The sequence below is a fragment of the Ctenocephalides felis genome, unplaced genomic scaffold, assembly GCF_003426905.1.
Source record: "Ctenocephalides felis isolate EL2017-DRISC unplaced genomic scaffold, ASM342690v1 CF-g0.4_SCAFFOLD_01740, whole genome shotgun sequence".
Taxonomy (NCBI): domain Eukaryota; kingdom Metazoa; phylum Arthropoda; class Insecta; order Siphonaptera; family Pulicidae; genus Ctenocephalides; species Ctenocephalides felis.
In genome coordinates, this window is record NW_020537894.1 from 1 (window position 1) to 19,939 (window position 19,939).

Here is a 19,939-nt window from a genome sequence, read left to right on the forward strand (position 1 = left end):
TTTTTTTTTCATTTTATACTTATGTTTTAAAGTTTTAAATGTGTTTTAGATTTGTGAATAATTTGTAGTATAGGAGTTTTTCCAAAGTGTGTATCTGATATCTGCTACATTAGCTATGAAATTTAGGCGCTAAAATCATTTTAGCAAACATCTAGATATTTAGAAACTTGAAGAATTTAATGTTTTTGCCTAATTGCACGGATGTGAAATGACTTTATGCTGATTCCTCGAACTATAAATTATATTAAGAAGGTTTAACAGAATTATATTTGACAAAGTGCAGGTAATAAACAGTTTAGGTTATTAAGTGATGTCACATTAGAGTGCAATGATTTTTTTTTAGTAATTCTTGTGTTGAAATATGTGTATGAAATTTTAAAAGTAATACATAAAATAAAAATCACAGAGTTTATGAAAAATATTCATGCCGTACTTTTTGGCATAGTTTTATGCTATGTTCAGATTACATGTAATAAAAGGGCAAATAGCATTGTTTAATGTTAATAGACTTGCTCATGTAATAAATGAATGACTAGCCGAACATTATTTAGTGAATTCACAAATGTTTCTTAAAAGTAGCATCATAAGACAACTTCCAGACGTATATAGATCGATAGGACAAATGGCTTGTTTGTATAACATAATACTGTTTGCGCAATAGTGCATGAATAATTAATAGCTGCGGGAGTTGTGTCGCTAAAACATAAAAATGAAATAATAGGAAATCTGGAAATATATCATCAATTCTTCAACAAATTGGTCAGTATCAAAAGAAAGTATTGATATTACTAAAGGCTAAAGTTTCAAGAGAAGCAGAATGATAAAACATGATTTTAGTAAACAAGGTTACATAATAGACGAGGAAAAAAAGTGTATTTTGCAATTAGAGACTTTTCCCAAAAAAATAAGAAAATGAGTGAATATGATCAGCTATACTAACAAACACCTTTCACCAATCCAATAGCACACACCAATCCAATCTGCAAATTCATTATCAAAATATGTTATTGTTATTATTGTTATTGTTTAATACCATATTATAATTTACTTCACCACTCCAAAATAGAATTCAATCCTATAAACGTTTTCAAAATCTATATTGAAGTTATTTAGTTATTTTTCTATTAAAAGAAGTTATTTATGTTATTAATATTATGTTATAGAAGAATCATTATTAGGCCTATTAATATTAAAATAATTTTCTTTATACTATAATGATTGTATATTCTGATGTAGCATTATTCTACCTATTGTTCTGTGATTTCTACACCTTTTACTAGTTTTATGATTATTTTCAAAAATATGTTATTAGGTTCTAGATTCTATAATGTAGAGCTTTAATTCTTCTAGCAAGTACTTAAAAATTAAAAAACAAATCTTTTACAGATAAAAAACATAATTGATCAAAATGCATCGGCGAGGCGGAAAGCGCATCCGAATGGATGACCCCATTCCTCCGGAGTATGAGAATCCTGAAACCCCAGCAACTCCTTCTGTTGATTATCATTCAAACAGCGCAGAGTGAGTTTCATTGTTACAGCTATTTTCTTGACGATTGCTAGTACCCTGAATTTTTAATATATTGTTTAATTTCCAATCATATTTTTTTAATTTTAATATTAGTATATTGTCACACATTGTTAACCAGTATTTAATGTTTAGAGATCATGAGCTGGGTGTATCAGAGCCTAGTTCACAATCTGAAATGGAAAGTCCGCCATCTCCTATGAAACGAATGACACGAGCTCGTGCCAGAGGTAATTTATAATCAAATTTATTTTTCGATTATATGTACTTTGAAGAAAAACACTAAAAACGCTAATGGGCTTATACATTATTTACTTAATATTCAGGTGTTCAGTATGTTCCTCCTGTGAGCACGAGAATGATTCCTCCTGATTCAGTTCCTACAACCCCACCAACGCGAAAAAGAAAACCAGGGCGTAAACCACTTCATGAACATCATTCAGTTGATGACAAAAGTCTTTATTTTGTTTTAAGAAACAGTAAAGCACCAATGGCCGTAAGTTGCATTATTAAATATTTTTTACCTTGTCAGAAATAAGATTTTTTTTATATTAGAGATTACCAACTGTGAGTGATACTGCTAATATTTTTTGCAGCTAATTTATGATGGATTATTTAGTGCTTTTGGGTTTAAAAATATTGTGGCCTGTAAACAAAGATATTAAAAATTTTTATTTATAAAGCAGGGTATAAGTAAATAAATTAATCACTTATATAGTACATTATTATATAGTAACCAGAAATATTATTACTACTTTTAATATTACTATTAATATTACTTTTCAGCTAGTTTATGAAGAATATTAACTGCATTCGAGTTTAATTTTTTTTTGTTATTTCAATACTTATTTTATTGCTTATTTCTTCAATTTTTAAATTGATAGTCAGTAGGTGTGAAAGTTTTTTTATTTTATTATTAAACTATATTTACCTTTAAGTCTATTGTGGATGATTGGATTGGAACATACAGACAAAATCGTGACACGGCATTAATATCACTTATTCAATTCTTTATCAATGCAAGTGGATGTAAAGGACGAATAACACCACAAATGCAAAGTGAAATGGAACATGCAGCTATTATTAGAAAAATGACAGAAGAATTCGATGAGGTACTTTAATAATTCACAGATAAAATAAATTTTTATTTAATGTTTCATGAAACATGAAATAATTGGTTAATGTTAGTTCACTCTGTAATCATTTACATGAAAAATGCAAGTAATTCTCATACAAATTAAATTTTATGCTGAAATGCTTTATTTAAACTGAAATATTTTATAATGTTTGAAGTAATTATTGATAATTAATCACTACGCTGATAGCACAGTGTAAGAAATAATTAAGAAGTCTTCTGCCATAAAATATTCAATGTTTGCTTCCGGTTTAAGCTTTTAGAAGCTTATTATATCCCATTTTGCCTAAAGTCTAATTTTTAATTTACCAAATTATAATTCTTCTCTAATTATAAGTCAAACTTTGTGTTGTGTGATTGATTTTTGTGTTCTCTTTTTGATTCCCCTATGTATGTTTAATTATTTATTTTTGAATTTTATTATTTATTATTTTTTATTGAAAGTGAATTTTATATCAAAAATTTATAAAATAAATTTTAAAAAAATGTTTTATGAAAGAAAAATAAATATAATATGCATTAGGTAGGTTTAAATGTTTTTTTTTTTTGTGTAAGATATTACATATATAATGAATATAATAATTTGTTTATTCTTTATTTCTGAAGGAAAGTGGTGAATATCCTTTAATAATGACAGGACAAGCATGGAAAAAGTTTCGGCAAAATTTTTGTGACTTTGTTCAAACTCTTGTAAAGCAATGTCAATATTCTATTATTTATGATCAATTTTTGATGGATAATGTTATATCAATGTTGACTGGATTATCAGATTCACAAGTTCGAGCCTTTCGACATACTGCAACATTAGCAGGTATGACATACTGATTTTCTATGTAAATAAACTTCACAATTTGTGAGGTGTCAATTAAAGTGTCCTAGTTTGTAAAAAATTGTTTTTTAAAATCACACATAGGATATACATCGGCAATCACATAGTTGCTCTAGCTCTAAGAATTTTTTGTATCATCAAGAATATTCTGAAAGAAATTTCCCTTTGTCATTTATCTATAATGATTTTTATTAATATACAGCTATGAAGTTAATGACTGCACTGGTGGATGTCGCATTACTTGTTTCTGTAAATTGTGATAATTCACTTCGTCAGTATGAGGCTGAACGCCTGAAAGCTAGGGACAAGCGTGCAACAGATCGTCTGGAGTCTCTTATGCAAAAAAGGACAGAATTGCTGGAAAATATGGATGAAATAAAAAATATGCTTACGTATATGTTCAAATGTGTTTTTGTTCATAGATACAGGTAAGCTTTTTGAGCCAATTCTTATTGTTAATTAATTACTTGTATTGTGTAATAGTTTAGTGATAGTTTTGCTAAAGTGTTTTTGTAAGTACATTATAAAATTATGTTATAAATGTCATACAAATTTTTGTGATTCTTTTTTTGATACTTTTTAGCTTTTTTTGTACGGAATGATAAGTTTCATGTAGACATGCTTGAACTACATATCTATGATATAGATATTTTGTTCTGTATGTATAGATTGAGTATATGTGTTTACTTCTTACGTTCTGTGAATTACTTCTAAAAATGTCAAATAATAACAAGGTTTTTGTAAGATTATTATTTTTTGTCACTTTTACTTATTTTTATGTAATTAATTTTCATGTTTTTTTTATACTTACACTCCCATTGTGAATGTTAAATGAATGTACGACTAATTGTAATTTACAGCAAGTAATAGATTTTATTATTGTCACTGCTTTTGAGATGCATTTGATATCTAGGTTGTGTATTTTGAGATATATTTATGAATATTAATTTAATCTTAAATTTATTCGTCTATGTAATCTAATCAATTGAATTTTTGACAGAGATACTTTGCCAGAGATTCGTTCCATATGTATGGCAGAAATTGGTGTATGGATGCAGAAGTTCCATTCCAACTTCTTGGATGATTCTTATTTGAAATACATTGGTTGGACTCTCCATGACAAAGTAATTATATATGTTATGTTTTTTGATTAAATTGTAATACACTGAAAAATGCAAAAAGGTGATTATCATAAATGCATTTGAGTCATAAATAAATTGTTATCAACAAATTTGATTTGTCTTAAAATATGTTTAATATTTGTTTTTAATGTTAGGTTGGAGAAGTGCGTTTGAAATGTCTACAGGCTTTATTACCTTTATATGCTACTGAAGAGTTAAAAGGAAAGCTTGAACTGTTCACAAGTAAATTTAAAGATAGAATAGTTGCCATGACTCTTGACAAAGAATATGAGGTTGCTGTCCATGCAGTGAAGCTTGTTATTAGTATTTTCAAGTAAGTAATATAATTAATTAATAATTCATATAAGAAATTAATAAAGTTGAAAGTTTGGATATTAATAATAGTCAATTTTCAATGTGCTAACTCTTGTTCTCATTTGCCACCTTGGGAATGAATTAGTAGAATGATAATTTTCTTCATAAACATATTATTAATTGATATTATCTTCTAGAGTTTATATAAGATGTCATAGGATATGTTTTAGTTTTTAAACTATCCTTAAATCAATATGTATCCTAGGATATTCAAAATTCCAATTTGGAACAATTCTTAAGTTTCATAATGGATGATATATTTCATTTATTCTCATATATAAGTTGCCATGGCAAATTATTTGAAAATATCTAGCTTGTGCATTTTTACTTGAAACAAAATTATGCATACATAATAACTGATCCTTTTCTATTATTTTAGAACTCAAAATGATATTTTGACTGATAAAGATAGTGAGCATGTATACGAATTAGTATATTCATCACATCGAGCTGTAGCACAAGCAGCTGGTGAATTTTTAAATGAACATCTATTTCGTTTAGATGAAGAAAGTGCAACTGAACTTAGATCAAAACGTGGTAAAAAACGTTTACCAAATACACCTTTAATTAGAGATCTTGTGCAGTTTTTCATTGAATCTGAGGTAATAATGATTATTAATCATTGTCGACTAGATATATATTGGATTTTTTTTTATTATATTCTTAACTTTAATATAATATTTTAAAGCCTATAATCTTTAATTCATTCTATTGTATTTACTTTTATAACTAATAAACTTTGGTAATAAAGCAAAGTTTTATCTTCTGCCGCAGAAACTATTTAATAGCTTATTTGAAATAAATCACTCGCAAAGTCTATATATGCTAATGAAATTTATTTAATAAAACTACAGTAAACTGCTTGCTTAATAATTTTTGTTTTTGGGCATGCTTATTTTATATGGCATTTTTACTTTTAAGTAAACCTATATAACATTTAGTTTTGCTAATTAATTAAAATGATTATTATATTACTATTATTTATTTTTATATTATTAAATAGTTAACTTATCATTAATTATTTTATTATGATTATTATATTATTTAACTAGATTCGAATTGGATCAATTACCATTTAAGGTAATAAAATAATTGCCCCTTGTTCTAGTGATTGTTACCTACTGCTGATGATTTTTGACAATTAATTAAACTGATTACTATATTATTAATAACTAGTTTCTAATTGGAACAATTGATTATCACTTGAACTGATCAAAATATTGGCTTATTCAAGTAATTGTTCCATATAGTCATTTGAATGTGTATTATTAATATTTTCTATCCAACTGCTGTACAATTATTTGCTCAATACTTAATACCTTTTTTTTGTATACTTATGTAGCTTCATGAACATGCTGCTTACCTAGTAGATTCCTTGATCGAAAGTCATCCAATGATGAAAGATTGGGAGTGTATGACTGATCTTCTATTAGAAGACGCAGGGCCTTCAGAAGAAGTATTGGATAATAAACAAGAATCTAGTTTGATAGAAATAATGGTGTGTTGTGTGAGACAAGCTGCTACAGGCGAACCACCTGTGGGAAGGTCTAGTTCAAGAAAGATGGTAAGTTTATAAATAAAAGTATTTATTTTTACTTTAATCTTTGCATTTACTCATTTTTGATTTGTATTTATTTACCTAATAATTGTGATACTTCTAAATTCTAAATGTTTGCAAATCGCATTTTTGTGAAATAATAATTATCTGTTTATTAATTAAAGGCGCTAAGTGCAAAAGAAAATAAACAAGTTTTAGATGACAAACAAAAACTAACCGAGCATTTTATTAGGACTATTCCTATGCTTTTGTTAAGATTCGGTGCAGACTCGGAGAAGCTGACAAATTTATTATCGATTCCGCAATATTTCGATTTAGGAATCTACACAACATCACGTCTAGAAAATGTTAGTATATTGTTAATTGTTATTATTGTTCATTGTATAATTGTTCACAGTAGTTTAATATGTTACTTTTTGCAGAATCTGCAAGCATTATTATCAAAATTGCAAGAAATTATAATTAATCATACTGAAAGCGAAGTACTAGAAACTTGTAGTAAAACTCTAGAATATTTGTGTAAAGAGGGCACTCATATTTCAATAAGATGTGATGTTGTAAAATCAATTATTATCGATCATTGTGTAGATAAATATAATTATGCAATGGATGATTGGAGAAATATTATCAATGGGGTTAGTATTAAAGCACATGCCCTTTCCAAATGGTTTATTATATTCTGAATGATTGATTATGGAAAAATAAATATCTCCTAAAAATTTATTGCAGGATGAAACTCCTGATGATGATGAAACATTTAATGTGGTGAATAGCTTGAAGAAAATTTCGATTCTGTATTCATGCCATAATATTAACCATAAAAATTTATGGCAATCTATCATAATTGATATAATTGAATGCCAAAATGGCATTACTGATAAGAGTTTACCTAGTGAGGTAATTATCATTTGTTTAAATTTCACATCCAGTGAATGTTTAGATTTTAAGTTGAATGATTGCTTGTTTTTGACCTACTTCTAGAATATAATACTATGATCTTGAATTAAATACTTATTAATACTTTTTTGGGCCTCTCTTACAGACTTTAATTCAATTTAATATTCCTGACACTTTTTTTGGAAAATATCAATGATGTATTCAAAAATATTCTAGAGACCCAAAAATTTTGTAAGAAAAGGCCCAGAAATTTATACATCAAGTGTTAAATGCATGTTAATAGTTAATAATAATTAATATTGCATATAGTATTGATTAATATTGATTTACAAACCCTTATCTGTTGCTAGATTTCCATACATGATTCTCACTAAGTCGTAGCTGGTCTCGATAAGTATGCAATATCTCTTTTAATTAAAAAAAAATGGTTTGAATACTTTTTTACATATGGGTCATTCTTTTACAAACCATACACCAACCATACCTTGACATTTTATAATTTTTTTTATAGATATTATAGATAAAATCATTTGACACGTATTTCAGGATTTTGCCGGCAAAAATTTTTTTTCGTTGATATTTACGATTGAAATATTGCCGATTGTCTCAACTTTTATGAATTTCCTCTGCATTATGTTAATTATCTACAGTTGTGTTGATCAGATCAGTATTGTTTTTTTTTTTATTATATTCATTATGAACTCAACTTAGAAGTAATTTTAAAAAAATAATGTTTTTGCAATTATTTTAACAATAATAACAATTGATTGTTTACATTGGTTTTACATACGCGCGCCCCAATTTAAATTGATTGCGTAAAAAATCATATTGTTTCTTTTTTTATCTACTACAAAATTATTTTTACAATTCGATGGGGTGGCTGTTACATCGGAAGATATTAAATGTTTTCGAGCGCAAGTCGCGCCGCGCGTCCGTTTGAAAGACGCATCGCGCGTATTAAATGAGTTCAAGTACTATTTTTAACTAAAATATTTTACAATTTTGTTACTGAGGAATAATAATATAAAAATTTCAGCTAATTCTAAAATGTCACAATTTTTTTTTACCAAAATCCGTACGATTTGTAAAAGAATGACCCATATATTATACTTATTATTTTAACTACTTTTGAAATTTTTATTGCTATCATCTCGATCAGTTGTAAGCTACTGATAAGGGTTAATCAAATAATACCTTGTTCCAGTTGACCTTATGCTTTACAATGATCTTAAATTAAAATGATACACTTAGAAATTTCATATTTCTAAGACAAATAAGATATATTAAATTTATTTAATTAATTCAACTAAATATTTTTATAAATATGTCTTAATAATTATATTTTAGGCTTTGAAATACTGTATAGAAGCATGTTACTTTTCCTTGATTTGGGATTTAGCTACTATTGAAACAAACACTGATCCTGTTGATTGTGCGTCTTCAATCCAAACTCTAAGATCTAGATTAGATCAATATATACATGTTTGCAAGCAAATTATGACTAATGTAAATGATAATGATTTACGTGAAGCTGTAAGTTGAAAAAGAACTTTTATTTTTATGATAACATTTAAATAACACAATAATAATTCAAACTTATAAATACTTGCATTTTTAGGCATATTCTTCTATTTGTGATTTAGCCATTATGTTTTCTGAACAATTAGCTGTCCACCCGAAGGAGATGATGCATCCTCTGGTGTACATTCCATGTGCAGAAACACAGACAATATTAAATGATTTTGTACAGAACTATGTCTTCATACAACATCATGAAGGTAAAATATTATTATGAACTCTACATCATGCAGCACCATTTTGCATGCTGATAAAGCTGGCCCAAATACATGTTGCATTATATTTTAACTCGTATTTATTATCAGCATATCAACTAATGTTGTTATTATTATTTTGGAAGTTTGTTATGAAATAAAACATCTAGATACCTAAATTAAACACTTCAGCTGATATTGCATTATGATTACAGAAGGGCATGACGAGGGACGAATCGAAGAGCTGCACAAACGTCGCAACTTTTTAGCAGCATTTTGCAAACTCATAGTATATAATATTATACCAACTCAAGCTGCTGCAGATGTGTTTAAGCACTATGTTAAGGTAATATAATAGACAAATACATATTGATATTTGTTGTTATTTTTATAATTTTTACCATTTTCTTAAGCATTTACACAATTCTTCATAATCTTGCTTAATAATATTTATATATATTTAGCAATACATGGTTTTCTGATATTTTGTTACTAATGCCAAGGGTATTCAAAAATTTATTTTTAATTATTATTTAATGATTTTATAACAGTAAATGTTATATTGCCTGGTAGTTTGCCAGACCTTAATTTTTAGGAAATTTTGCACGATAACAGATTATAGTTGATTGTCCAAACAAAACTCTTAAAATATTATAGATCTATGAGAAATGGCTTAATTATAAAAATACTAAATATATTTTTGTCAATTGCTATAATATTTTTAACACTAATTGCACTTTAGAACCAATTGGTACAACTTACTAGCTTATAAAGAAATATTATCGATACAAATTTGAAACCAGCAAATTATTTCAATCATATTATAAAATATTGGAAACTGTTCAATATCCAAAAAATCTAAATAAATCTAAATTTTACTAATAGTTTTTTGATTGTTGTTTAAAAAAATAATTTCGATTAATTTTTCTGCCAGTCCAAAAAAATCAAATATTATAGTTTATAAATAATAATGTTTAGCATTATATTTGAAGGTTTGCTTATTAGTATTGGAAACTGTTCAAATATACAAAAAATCTCAATAATTCTAAATTTTACTAATAGTTTTTGAACTGTTGTTTAAAAAAATAATTTCGATTAATTTTTCTGCCAGTCCAAAAAAATCAAACATTATAGTTTATAAATAATAATGTTTATCATTATATTCGAAGGTTTGTTTATTAGTATTGAAGTCCAAGATATGCAAAGGTTTGCAATATGTGGTAAAATCGTATGTTAGAAAAATATGACAAAAATTTTGAAAGTTTTTAAAATGAAAATGAACTATTGGCAGTAAACCCAATAACTAGGTAAATGAATTGGTATGTTATCGAGATCTTTATATACACAATAGTTTTGTGTCTCTATATAGTCATTTAACTTAAACTTAATTTTTTTTGTATATTCCTAATGTCTAGATCAGTTCTTAATAATAACTAATACCATCAGAGCATCGTCAATAAGAATTAAGTGGTATTTCAACTATTTAAATTAGTTGAATCATTCTCCCGAATAGTTCAGTATCTAAAATACATTCTTACATTATAAGAATTATATTTGAATATATAATTAATATTAATAGTTAATTAATAAAATATGAATAAACTAAATATACTTAATAAACTAAAATAAATTAATTTTTTTCAGTGCTACAATGATTATGGTGATATTATCAAATCAACTTTAGGCAAAGCACGTGAGATTAACAAAGTAAATTGTGCAATGACCATGAGTTTGAGTTTAACCGGATTGTTCAAGGATTTGCAAATGAATGTGCCGGCTGGTGTTAAGGTTCCCAGAAATACAGAGGAATTTGCAGAGTTGAAAGTAAAGTATTCCTGTTTAATAATACTTATACTAGTTAGTGATTAATAAATTTATAAACCTTAGGAGTTAGCAAAACGTTTTGCTTTATCTTTTGGCTTGGATGCTGTGAAAAATCGTGAAGCTGTTACTGCTTTGCATAGAAGTGGTATATTGTTCAGTGTAACCGCAGTCGACGAGTGCGATGACCCCACAAGAGCACCTTCGCGTTTGCCTTTCTTGGAGATTTTGAACGAGTTTACTAATAAGTTGCTAAAGCAGGATAAAAGAGTTGTGTAAGTCATATGATTATATATATATATATATATATATATATATATATATATTCTACAAAGTAATCATTAATTTCATGAAAAGTAATTCAATACAGTTTTAGAATCTTTCATTCATTATATTTCTTCTCTGTTTTTCTTACCCCTTTCGTTCTCGCAACTCTCTTCCACTCTCATTACATGTGCATTGCCTGTACTTTTAACCTTGAACAGTGCACACAATACTAGGCTACCATTAACATAAATATAGGAGGGCAATATGTGCTCCTCCTATTTCTCGTTTGTTAATTAATAGTATTTTATTATTTTACACAAATTTAGTGCTCAATCAATTTTACATCATAATTAATGTTTCCTGTTTTTCCTGGTTTGGTATGTATAATTTCCTCCTTTTATATATTTATATTTATCTTCATCTGTGTATTTATGTTAAATGTTTTTTTAGATTACTGAATGATGACACACATCAAGTGTCGAAATGTTTAATGGAATAAATAATTTTGTTATTTAACCTTTTTTTTTAATTCGACGGTTGGGCTGCAAAAATATTATAAATATGTATCAACGTCGACAAAACTTTCATCATATATATATATATATATATATATATATTGAATGGTATAGAGTCTTGGATTTGTGTATATTTTGTAGAGTTTCGAAAATCTCATTCATTCAGTTATTCAAAAAAGACGAACTTTTTCAAAAACACAAATTAATTCTCCCAATACCAGTACTAACATCAAAAACACCAATCTTATTTACTGCAGCATACCATACGTTGAAGATTTATGTTATTATTTTGCCAAAATTTTGTTAGAAGAAAACATTTTAGTATCAGGCTCATCCTTACACTCCTTCAACCAATTCTTTACGAACATTAAATCCCCTACCCCATCCAATCTCAATACTAATGTAGTATATTCTGTTTCTTGTAATGACTGTGCTTTTCAATATATTGGACAAACCTCCCAATATGTACACAAGAGAATGAGACAACATGAACTAAGTGTGGTCCACCATAAACAAAAAAATTTCAAAAGAACCCTAGTACAACACTCTATAGAAAACGCCCATTCATTTAATTTCACTCCAAAGATTTTATATCATGAAAGTTGCATCTTTAGAAGGTTATTCGCGGAGAGTTGTCTCATTCTCATAAATGTTTCTAACAGTGTCAACATTAGATCAGATCACAACCTATTACATGATTCATATTTAAATTTTTTACACTTTTTGACAAACAATTAATATCGACTTCCTTTTAAGATCAACAATTTAAGTATTCACACCCTAACATATAAAAACACACACATACAATCTCACATGTCTCGTTTAAGTGTTTACACGTGTTACAAAGGACACACCAGTTTCAATTAGTTAATTTTCGAAAGCCAATCGAACAACATCCAGAGAACAATATTATTTGTGTTTTCAAATAATAATTTTAAAAAGACAAATCTTTTAGTAATTTTGATTTACAAAATCTAATTATTCGGCGGAAAATTAACTCACAAATTCATTTTTGTTAAAAAAGCTTGTTTAGTGAAAAAGTGCTAACAAATATTCAAACATACAGGTAATTAATTCAACTTTGTCATTAACCTTTTCTTAAAAAATTTCCATAACTTTCAAAAAATTTTCTATTATGTTTAATATCCTGTTCTGATAATCCACTCATTTATTTTTATCATTTTTATCATTTTCATTTTGAACATATTATCATATTTTTGTACATTATTATATTTTTTTTGCAATTAATTCATTATTTAAGAAAAATCTATTTTCTTTTCCTAAACATATTGTTTGCTAAAATCTCATCAAGATCATGTTTCTTGACAGATGTCCTGAAGATGGAACGTACCTAGTTCCGAAACGTCGACAATAAACAAATAATTAAATAAAGAAATTGTTTTTTTAAAAACTTTTCTTGTTTTTTATTTTGTATTATTTTTGGATTCTTGTTTCGAAACTCTACAAAATATATATATATATATATATATATATAATATATATATATATATATATTATATATATGATATATATATATATATATATATATATATATATATATATATGATATATATATATATATATATATATATATATATATATATATATATATATGATAAAAGTTTTGTCGACCTTGATACATATTGAATTCCCCTTTAGCGACCTTGATACATATTGAATTCAATATATATATATATATATGATATATATATATATATATGATAAAAGTTTTGTCGACCTTGATACATATTGAATTCCCCTTTAGCGCGTACAAACAATTTTTACTGGTCAAAGCAAATGTGAATAGCACTAATTTAGGGGAATACCCTAAAAATTCTTGTTTTTCACTAATTTTAATAGGTTTTAGAGATTAGGAACAAATCACCCATTTTTGTATAAGATCAATGTCTTTTTTTACACGTTTTTTTTCTACACGGCTTCTTCTGGAACCAATCTACCGTGTAAAAACAGACTTAGGTGTATATATATATATATATATATATATATATATATATATATATGAGATTCAGTCTTCAGGGCAATACATTAATTAAAAAATTTGTATGACTTTAATACATTTTTATTTTTTCCATACGTTTCAACACATTGTTTTGTGTCATCTTCAGTGGACTCTAGTTTGAAGGAACAGATAGAAATTATTAATTAAAAATAATATATAAGAAATGATATGGTATGAACTTACATGAAAATTATAAATATTCACAATGCACAATAAAACCAATTCTTGTCACTTTAAATTGAACAATATATAAATTTTCGAATGAGTTTTTTATGAAATTGTACAGTACATCCCGCTATTCTGTGTTCCGATGCAAGAGTGAAGCCTAAATGTACATCAATGTGCGTACCACGTGTTAAAAGCTAGGTACAAGGCACACGAACTGACCAGAGAATTTAAGGTTTGACAACGCGAGGAGGGTACATATAGTAGAATATAAAAATATGACAATTGTGAGGGTGGACATAGTTGGTAGAATTGAGATAAAAATTAAAAGAAAAAGAAAAATTAACATTAAAATTAATATAATTAAAACGTCGATCAGGATAGGTAATTATTTTAAAGGTACGAATTTCGAGACATTGTTTAAAACTACTTGGTAATTCTCACACAGTGAAGAAGTATCCAATCTTTTGTTAATGCTATTTTTAAAAAGGTGTATGAAAAATGATTCTGAAAAGCGTCTCTGCGATGTATTCGACTCGTGATATAAAATTGTGGCAACATCAAAATTGAAAATATGATTGAAACTTTGGATGTGGTCAGTTATCATTGTTTGATTTTGATTTTTATTTTTGGAGTTGTTATAGTGTTGTCTAAGACGTTTTTTTAGATGTTGTCCAGTTTCGCCAATACAAGTGGCCTCACAATTTATATATTGAAAATAAAATAAATATTATATATTGTTCAATTTAAAGTGACAAGAATTGGTTTTATTGTGTATTGTGAACATTTCTAATTATGAAATAATTAGGATTAATTCAATTACATGTAAGTTCATACCATATTACTTCTTATATATTAGTTTTAATTAATAATTTCTATCTGTTCCTTCAAACTAGAGTCCACTGAAGATGACACAAAACAATGTGTCAAAACGTATGGAAAAAATAAAAATGTTTTAAAGTCATACAAATTTTTTAATTGATGTATTGCCCTGAAGACTGAATCTCACATATTTCAACATCAAAATTATAAAAAAAATTAACACATATATATATATATATATATATATATATATATATATATATATACTAGATGACCCGACAGATGTTGTCTTGTAGTCATGCCTACAATTTTGTAATATCCTATACTAATATTTACGCTTCCTATACCAAAATTTGCGGTTTACCTAAAAATAATTATTATTGTTTTTTAAAATACTCTTCACACCAAAATGCATTAATATGAGCGATGTCAAATGTAGAAATGCCTTAAATAAAAATTGAAGTCTTTTAAATGGTATGACAAATTCAGAAAATATTAATATAGTATCCGCGGTAAAAGTACAATATTACTTTGGATTTTTTCACTCAAAATTATTGCTCCAATAATGTTGCCTGTAATTTTTATAATCTTGTGCCATATTTTAACTGGTTATTAATATATTAATTATAATATCTAAATTACATTTTTCTTAGTAATAATAAAATATACATTATAAGTAGGGAGGCTCTTGGTGTCCTCAGCGCCCGCATGCTATTCTTTTTCTAGCATTTTACTTGCTTACTATATTAAAAATTTCATATCCGAATCTTGTCTTTGCGCCCCCTAAGGCGTGCGCTCGCATTTTTCGCATGCATTGCATTCAAGGTAGGATCGGCCCTGATTATTACTTTATTTCATATTCTAAGTGAATTAATTTGTCAAGTCCGTTCATATGTGTATCATTCAATCTACAATCAACTGACTAAATATTTCATATTCTAAATAATTTTTTGAATAAGTAAATTTATTTTTTTGTATTGTGAAATAATTTAGTAAAGTAAGGCAAAATACGACATGCATAAGTTTAAAAAAATTATATGTCAAACTGAATTATATAATTTTATCTGCCACACAAATACTGTATCCTATTCTAATTTCTGGCACATCTCAGCTGATTTTCGACAATAATAGTGTAGACATTACATTTTTCTTATTCTAATATTGTCTAGGCTCATAAGGGAATTGAAATTTTTGGCAGATGACGGTTCTCATTTGTTTTCAATGCCAAACAATGTCTCAAATATTTTCAATGTCAAACAATGACATATCGTTTTTAACTTCCCGAAGGAGGTTTGTTTTCATAAAAAAATCCGATTCGCTGATTTTATGTTTTCTCGACGTTTCAAGCCATTCTGAATCGAATGAGACCAAATTTGGAAAAAGTATGTATGTGTGTGAACAGATTTTTTGCCGTAAATCGACGTTTTCTCAAAAACGGCTGGACCGATTTCAAAAATTTAAAAGCCATTCGATGTAACTCGATGAGGACTATTGTTTGTCAGTTTTGTGCGACGATCGCCCAAGCCGTTTCATTATAAATCGCAGAAAAGGAAAAAAATTTCATCTACGTTTTAGCCCGCAATTCTGAATAGATTTTGAAAACTCAAAAACCGTTCGAAAGATATTGGTTGGGAATCGTGCTGATTAGTTTTTGGTAGAGATCGGCCGGGCTGTTTTCTTGTAATAATAAAAAAAGACATCGACGATTTTTATGATTATTCTTTCGACGGTAGATACCATAGTCTTCTAGATCATATTAAAATATTACGGCCCTACTACAACTCGTTTAGCTTTAAAAATTCTTCAAAGTTTACAAAAATTAGTATGGTTTTTTTGGCATTTGTCAAAATTAGAACTTTCATCGACGTTTGCTCAAAAACGCCTGAACCGATTTCAGAAATTTAAAAACCATTTGATGTATCTCGATGAGGATTATTGTTGCTCAGTTTTGTGCGACGATCGGCCGAGCCGTTACTTTGTAATTTGGAAAAAAGTGTTAAACTTTTCGTCCACATTTGAGCTCATACTACCAAATCGATTTTAAAAATTCAAAAACTGTTCAAAAGATATTAGTTGGGAATGACACTGATTAGTTTTAGGTGAAAAATCTACCGAGCCGTTTTCTTGTAATTAACTGTTGAAAAAAAAATTTAAGACGATTTTCATGGAACTTTTTTTGGCGATATTTATCATGGTCTTATAGGACTTACTGAAACGACCTTACGACAAGTAGTTTAATTTTAAAAATTCATCAAAATTTGGAAAATGAGTAGTTTTTTTGATATTTGTTAAAATTAAGATTAGACGATTTACTTGGTATAACGATAGAGTACTTGGTATTAATAAACATGCTAAACAATTAAAGTCCTACAAAAACTGGCTCAATTATAAAAATCATTGATTTTTGAAAATTTGCTTTTAAAAAATATTCCGACCGGGTTAACGTGTTAGATTTTTAATAATGTGTAATAAATCCACTTCGAATACTTTTAACTACTCATAAATTAATTTATCTATCATGGATTAAGTCGATTATTTACACAAATCGGGAAGTTCATGTAACTTGCCTCAAGGCAAAATACCAATACCAACTAGTTCCATTTATTTCTACAATATTACTTTATTTTTATAATCATTTACATCCTAAAAAATTCCCTTGACAAACTTCAGAAAGATTTATCAAAATCCAAATAATCGTTTAGGAAGAGTATTTTGACTTACACCCGTACAGAAGGATTTTATATATAAGATATATATATATATATATATATATATATATATATACCTATATTTTAATTTCTATTTAAAATTGGCATTACTCTTGTATTTATATATAGATCTTTAAAAAAAATTTAACTTTTAAAAAAAAAATGCATTTACCAATTTTTATAACTTCTTATCTCATCATTTGATCAAGATATCATGAAATATGTGTAAGTTGTAACTGTAAAAGATGCCGAAAAAAATAATATTTTGTGCGTAGACTAATCAGCACATTTGGAAGCATTGGAATAAAACGTTAATTCAAATCTATCTTTTATGAAGATTATCATTTTTGGAACGCCGCATCAATGACGGGATGCCTTCAAGTCGTACTGATGAATGGCAACCATTATTCATATATCGTAACTCATTACTGCATGGAGAAACTGATGCTGCACCTGTGACATCAAAAAGAGCATACACACGCAGGAAAAAGGATATAAGTAATATGAAAATTGCTATGAATCAAGTAAGTCAAAAATATTAGTCCCTTTCAATAATCTTAAAATATTTTTAGGTCATGCCGATGAAGATGAAGAGGCAGATGGTGAAAATATGGACTCTGATAACGAATATCCTTGAATTTTTATATATAATGTATTTGTATTCTTCCAATTATGTTTATATATTTAAAACAAAATATCGATAATTTTAAATATATGTTTCGTATTATAACGTTTATATGCTAGATTTATGTAAAGATGCACTATGGGTACATGAGTTAAAAACTAAAATGAGTATCTTTTAATAATACTTTGTTTAAAATTTGTTTTAAAAGTACTGCATATTTACTGCACTTCATAGGGAAAGCGACAATTTGAACGATTTGAAAACTTCAAGAAACCTACAAGTTTTTGATAAAGGTATATCAAATGACTATAGTCTTTTCAGTGATATGGCTAAAAAAGAAGTATAAACTATTAATATATATGCATATCAAATTATTGAATTTTTATAAAGGTTGCTTTGATACATACAACTAAATTTTGGATTCAGTACCAATACATGAGAAATTTTTAAATTCTTCTAAGACTCAAATCAGGTAAGGAAGATTTACAGGCAAACATTTCAATTATTCAAGAAAGCTTTTTATATCATACATGAAAATATTTCTAACAATTTCTTAAATTTGCAGTGATTATTCTAAGGATCTATTTGACACTATCATCATATCTGATTTTTAGAGCTAGTTATCTGATATAATTGTTCAATTCAAGTATACTGCAAGTGTCTCTTGACTATTGGTCAACAAGTTTAGCTTGACAACAGTATTTTCTAACCACTAATGCTAGGTATTTAACAAATCAGAGCGTAGAATGTATCAATAAAATTAAAATGGACATTACTGATGATAATTAATTTCAAATCATGTTCAAAACAAAACAAATTAAATAGATGCTTGGGTTTGGGTCAATCAATGAAAATACATGTTTTTTAACAAATGAAATTTGTTTGAAAAAAAAAACAATATCCAAACTTTAAATAATAATAATTAACTTTCCGAACAAGAATTTTATGTTTTCTCGAGAAAAGCTAATTTGCAAATTTTATGCTTTCTCGGCGTTTCAATTCGTTTTGAATAGTTTGACATTAAATTGGAAAAATTATTTGTGGGTTTTTAATATTTTATTATCTATCGATAAATTTTCACCCAATGCTAAAATTTTTCAACGAATAGAGCGTATAAATTTAAGCTTTGTTATCGAGCTAAATATAATTGGACTACTAAACTAACTATTATGAAATAGGAATTGGTGGTAAAAAAGTAAAAATTTAGAGTTTAGAGTTTGTGTTTTTCAATTCCGCATTAAAAACATTTAAAATAAACAAAATTGATTGAGTTTGTGGTAAGAGGGCGCATGTTTATTATTTAGTTACGAATTATAAAAATATATAAAAAAATTGGATAGAAAATTTAAAAAAAGGCGGCCAACCCTTGCCTTGCTACTTTTTGGTATGAAAATTAGATTGTGTCCTATTCTTAGTTATTCTAAACGTAAAGCATAAAAATCGGTCAAGCCGTTTCGGATGTTGTCACAAGCATCATGATACGAGAATAATATATATATATATATATATATATATATATATATATATATATATATATATATATATATATATATATTAGAGATGGGCTTATCATATCCGAAGCCGGATCGACTCGGATTTGACTCCGCTTCATGGTGGAGATATATCCGCTTAACAACTCCACGACTCCGACAATTTTGAAACCGAAATACTCGACACAAATGTGTTCTATAGTGCGTTGTTTATGTATCTAAGGATTTGTCAAATTCCATTAATTATTGGAAATGAAAATTTATGAATAAATATCAATAAAATAATTTTTCT

The 19,939-nt window shown here is 27.2% G+C and overlaps 1 protein-coding gene across 1 annotated transcript; it reads left to right on the top strand.

The window, feature by feature from the left end:
* The first annotated feature begins 73 nt into the window (after window positions 1-73).
* Window positions 74-18,288, top strand: LOC113374357 (cohesin subunit SA-1-like). The gene is made up of 21 exons (XM_026614452.1): window positions 74-283; window positions 1,387-1,521; window positions 1,663-1,757; window positions 1,854-2,023; window positions 2,466-2,639; window positions 3,269-3,473; window positions 3,694-3,919; window positions 4,492-4,615; window positions 4,768-4,946; window positions 5,367-5,589; window positions 6,330-6,551; window positions 6,710-6,892; window positions 6,968-7,180; window positions 7,275-7,442; window positions 8,790-8,975; window positions 9,061-9,220; window positions 9,430-9,560; window positions 10,859-11,038; window positions 11,102-11,310; window positions 17,870-18,030; window positions 18,105-18,288. The coding sequence occupies exons 2-21, from the start codon at window positions 1,409-1,411 to the stop codon at window positions 18,167-18,169; spliced, it is 3,387 nt and encodes a 1,128-aa protein (XP_026470237.1). The 5' UTR covers window positions 74-283; window positions 1,387-1,408; the 3' UTR covers window positions 18,170-18,288.
* Window positions 18,289-19,939: the final 1,651 nt, after the last annotated feature.

Coding starts and splice junctions, on each gene's coding strand:
- LOC113374357 (XM_026614452.1), top strand. CDS start 1,409: ATGCATCGGCGAGGCGGAAAGCGCATCCGAATGGATGACCCCATTCCT. Junction 7,181..7,274: donor GGAGAAATATTATCAATGGG/GTTAGTATTAAA, acceptor AATTTATTGCAG/GATGAAACTCCTGATGATGA. Junction 8,976..9,060: donor ATAATGATTTACGTGAAGCT/GTAAGTTGAAAA, acceptor TTGCATTTTTAG/GCATATTCTTCTATTTGTGA.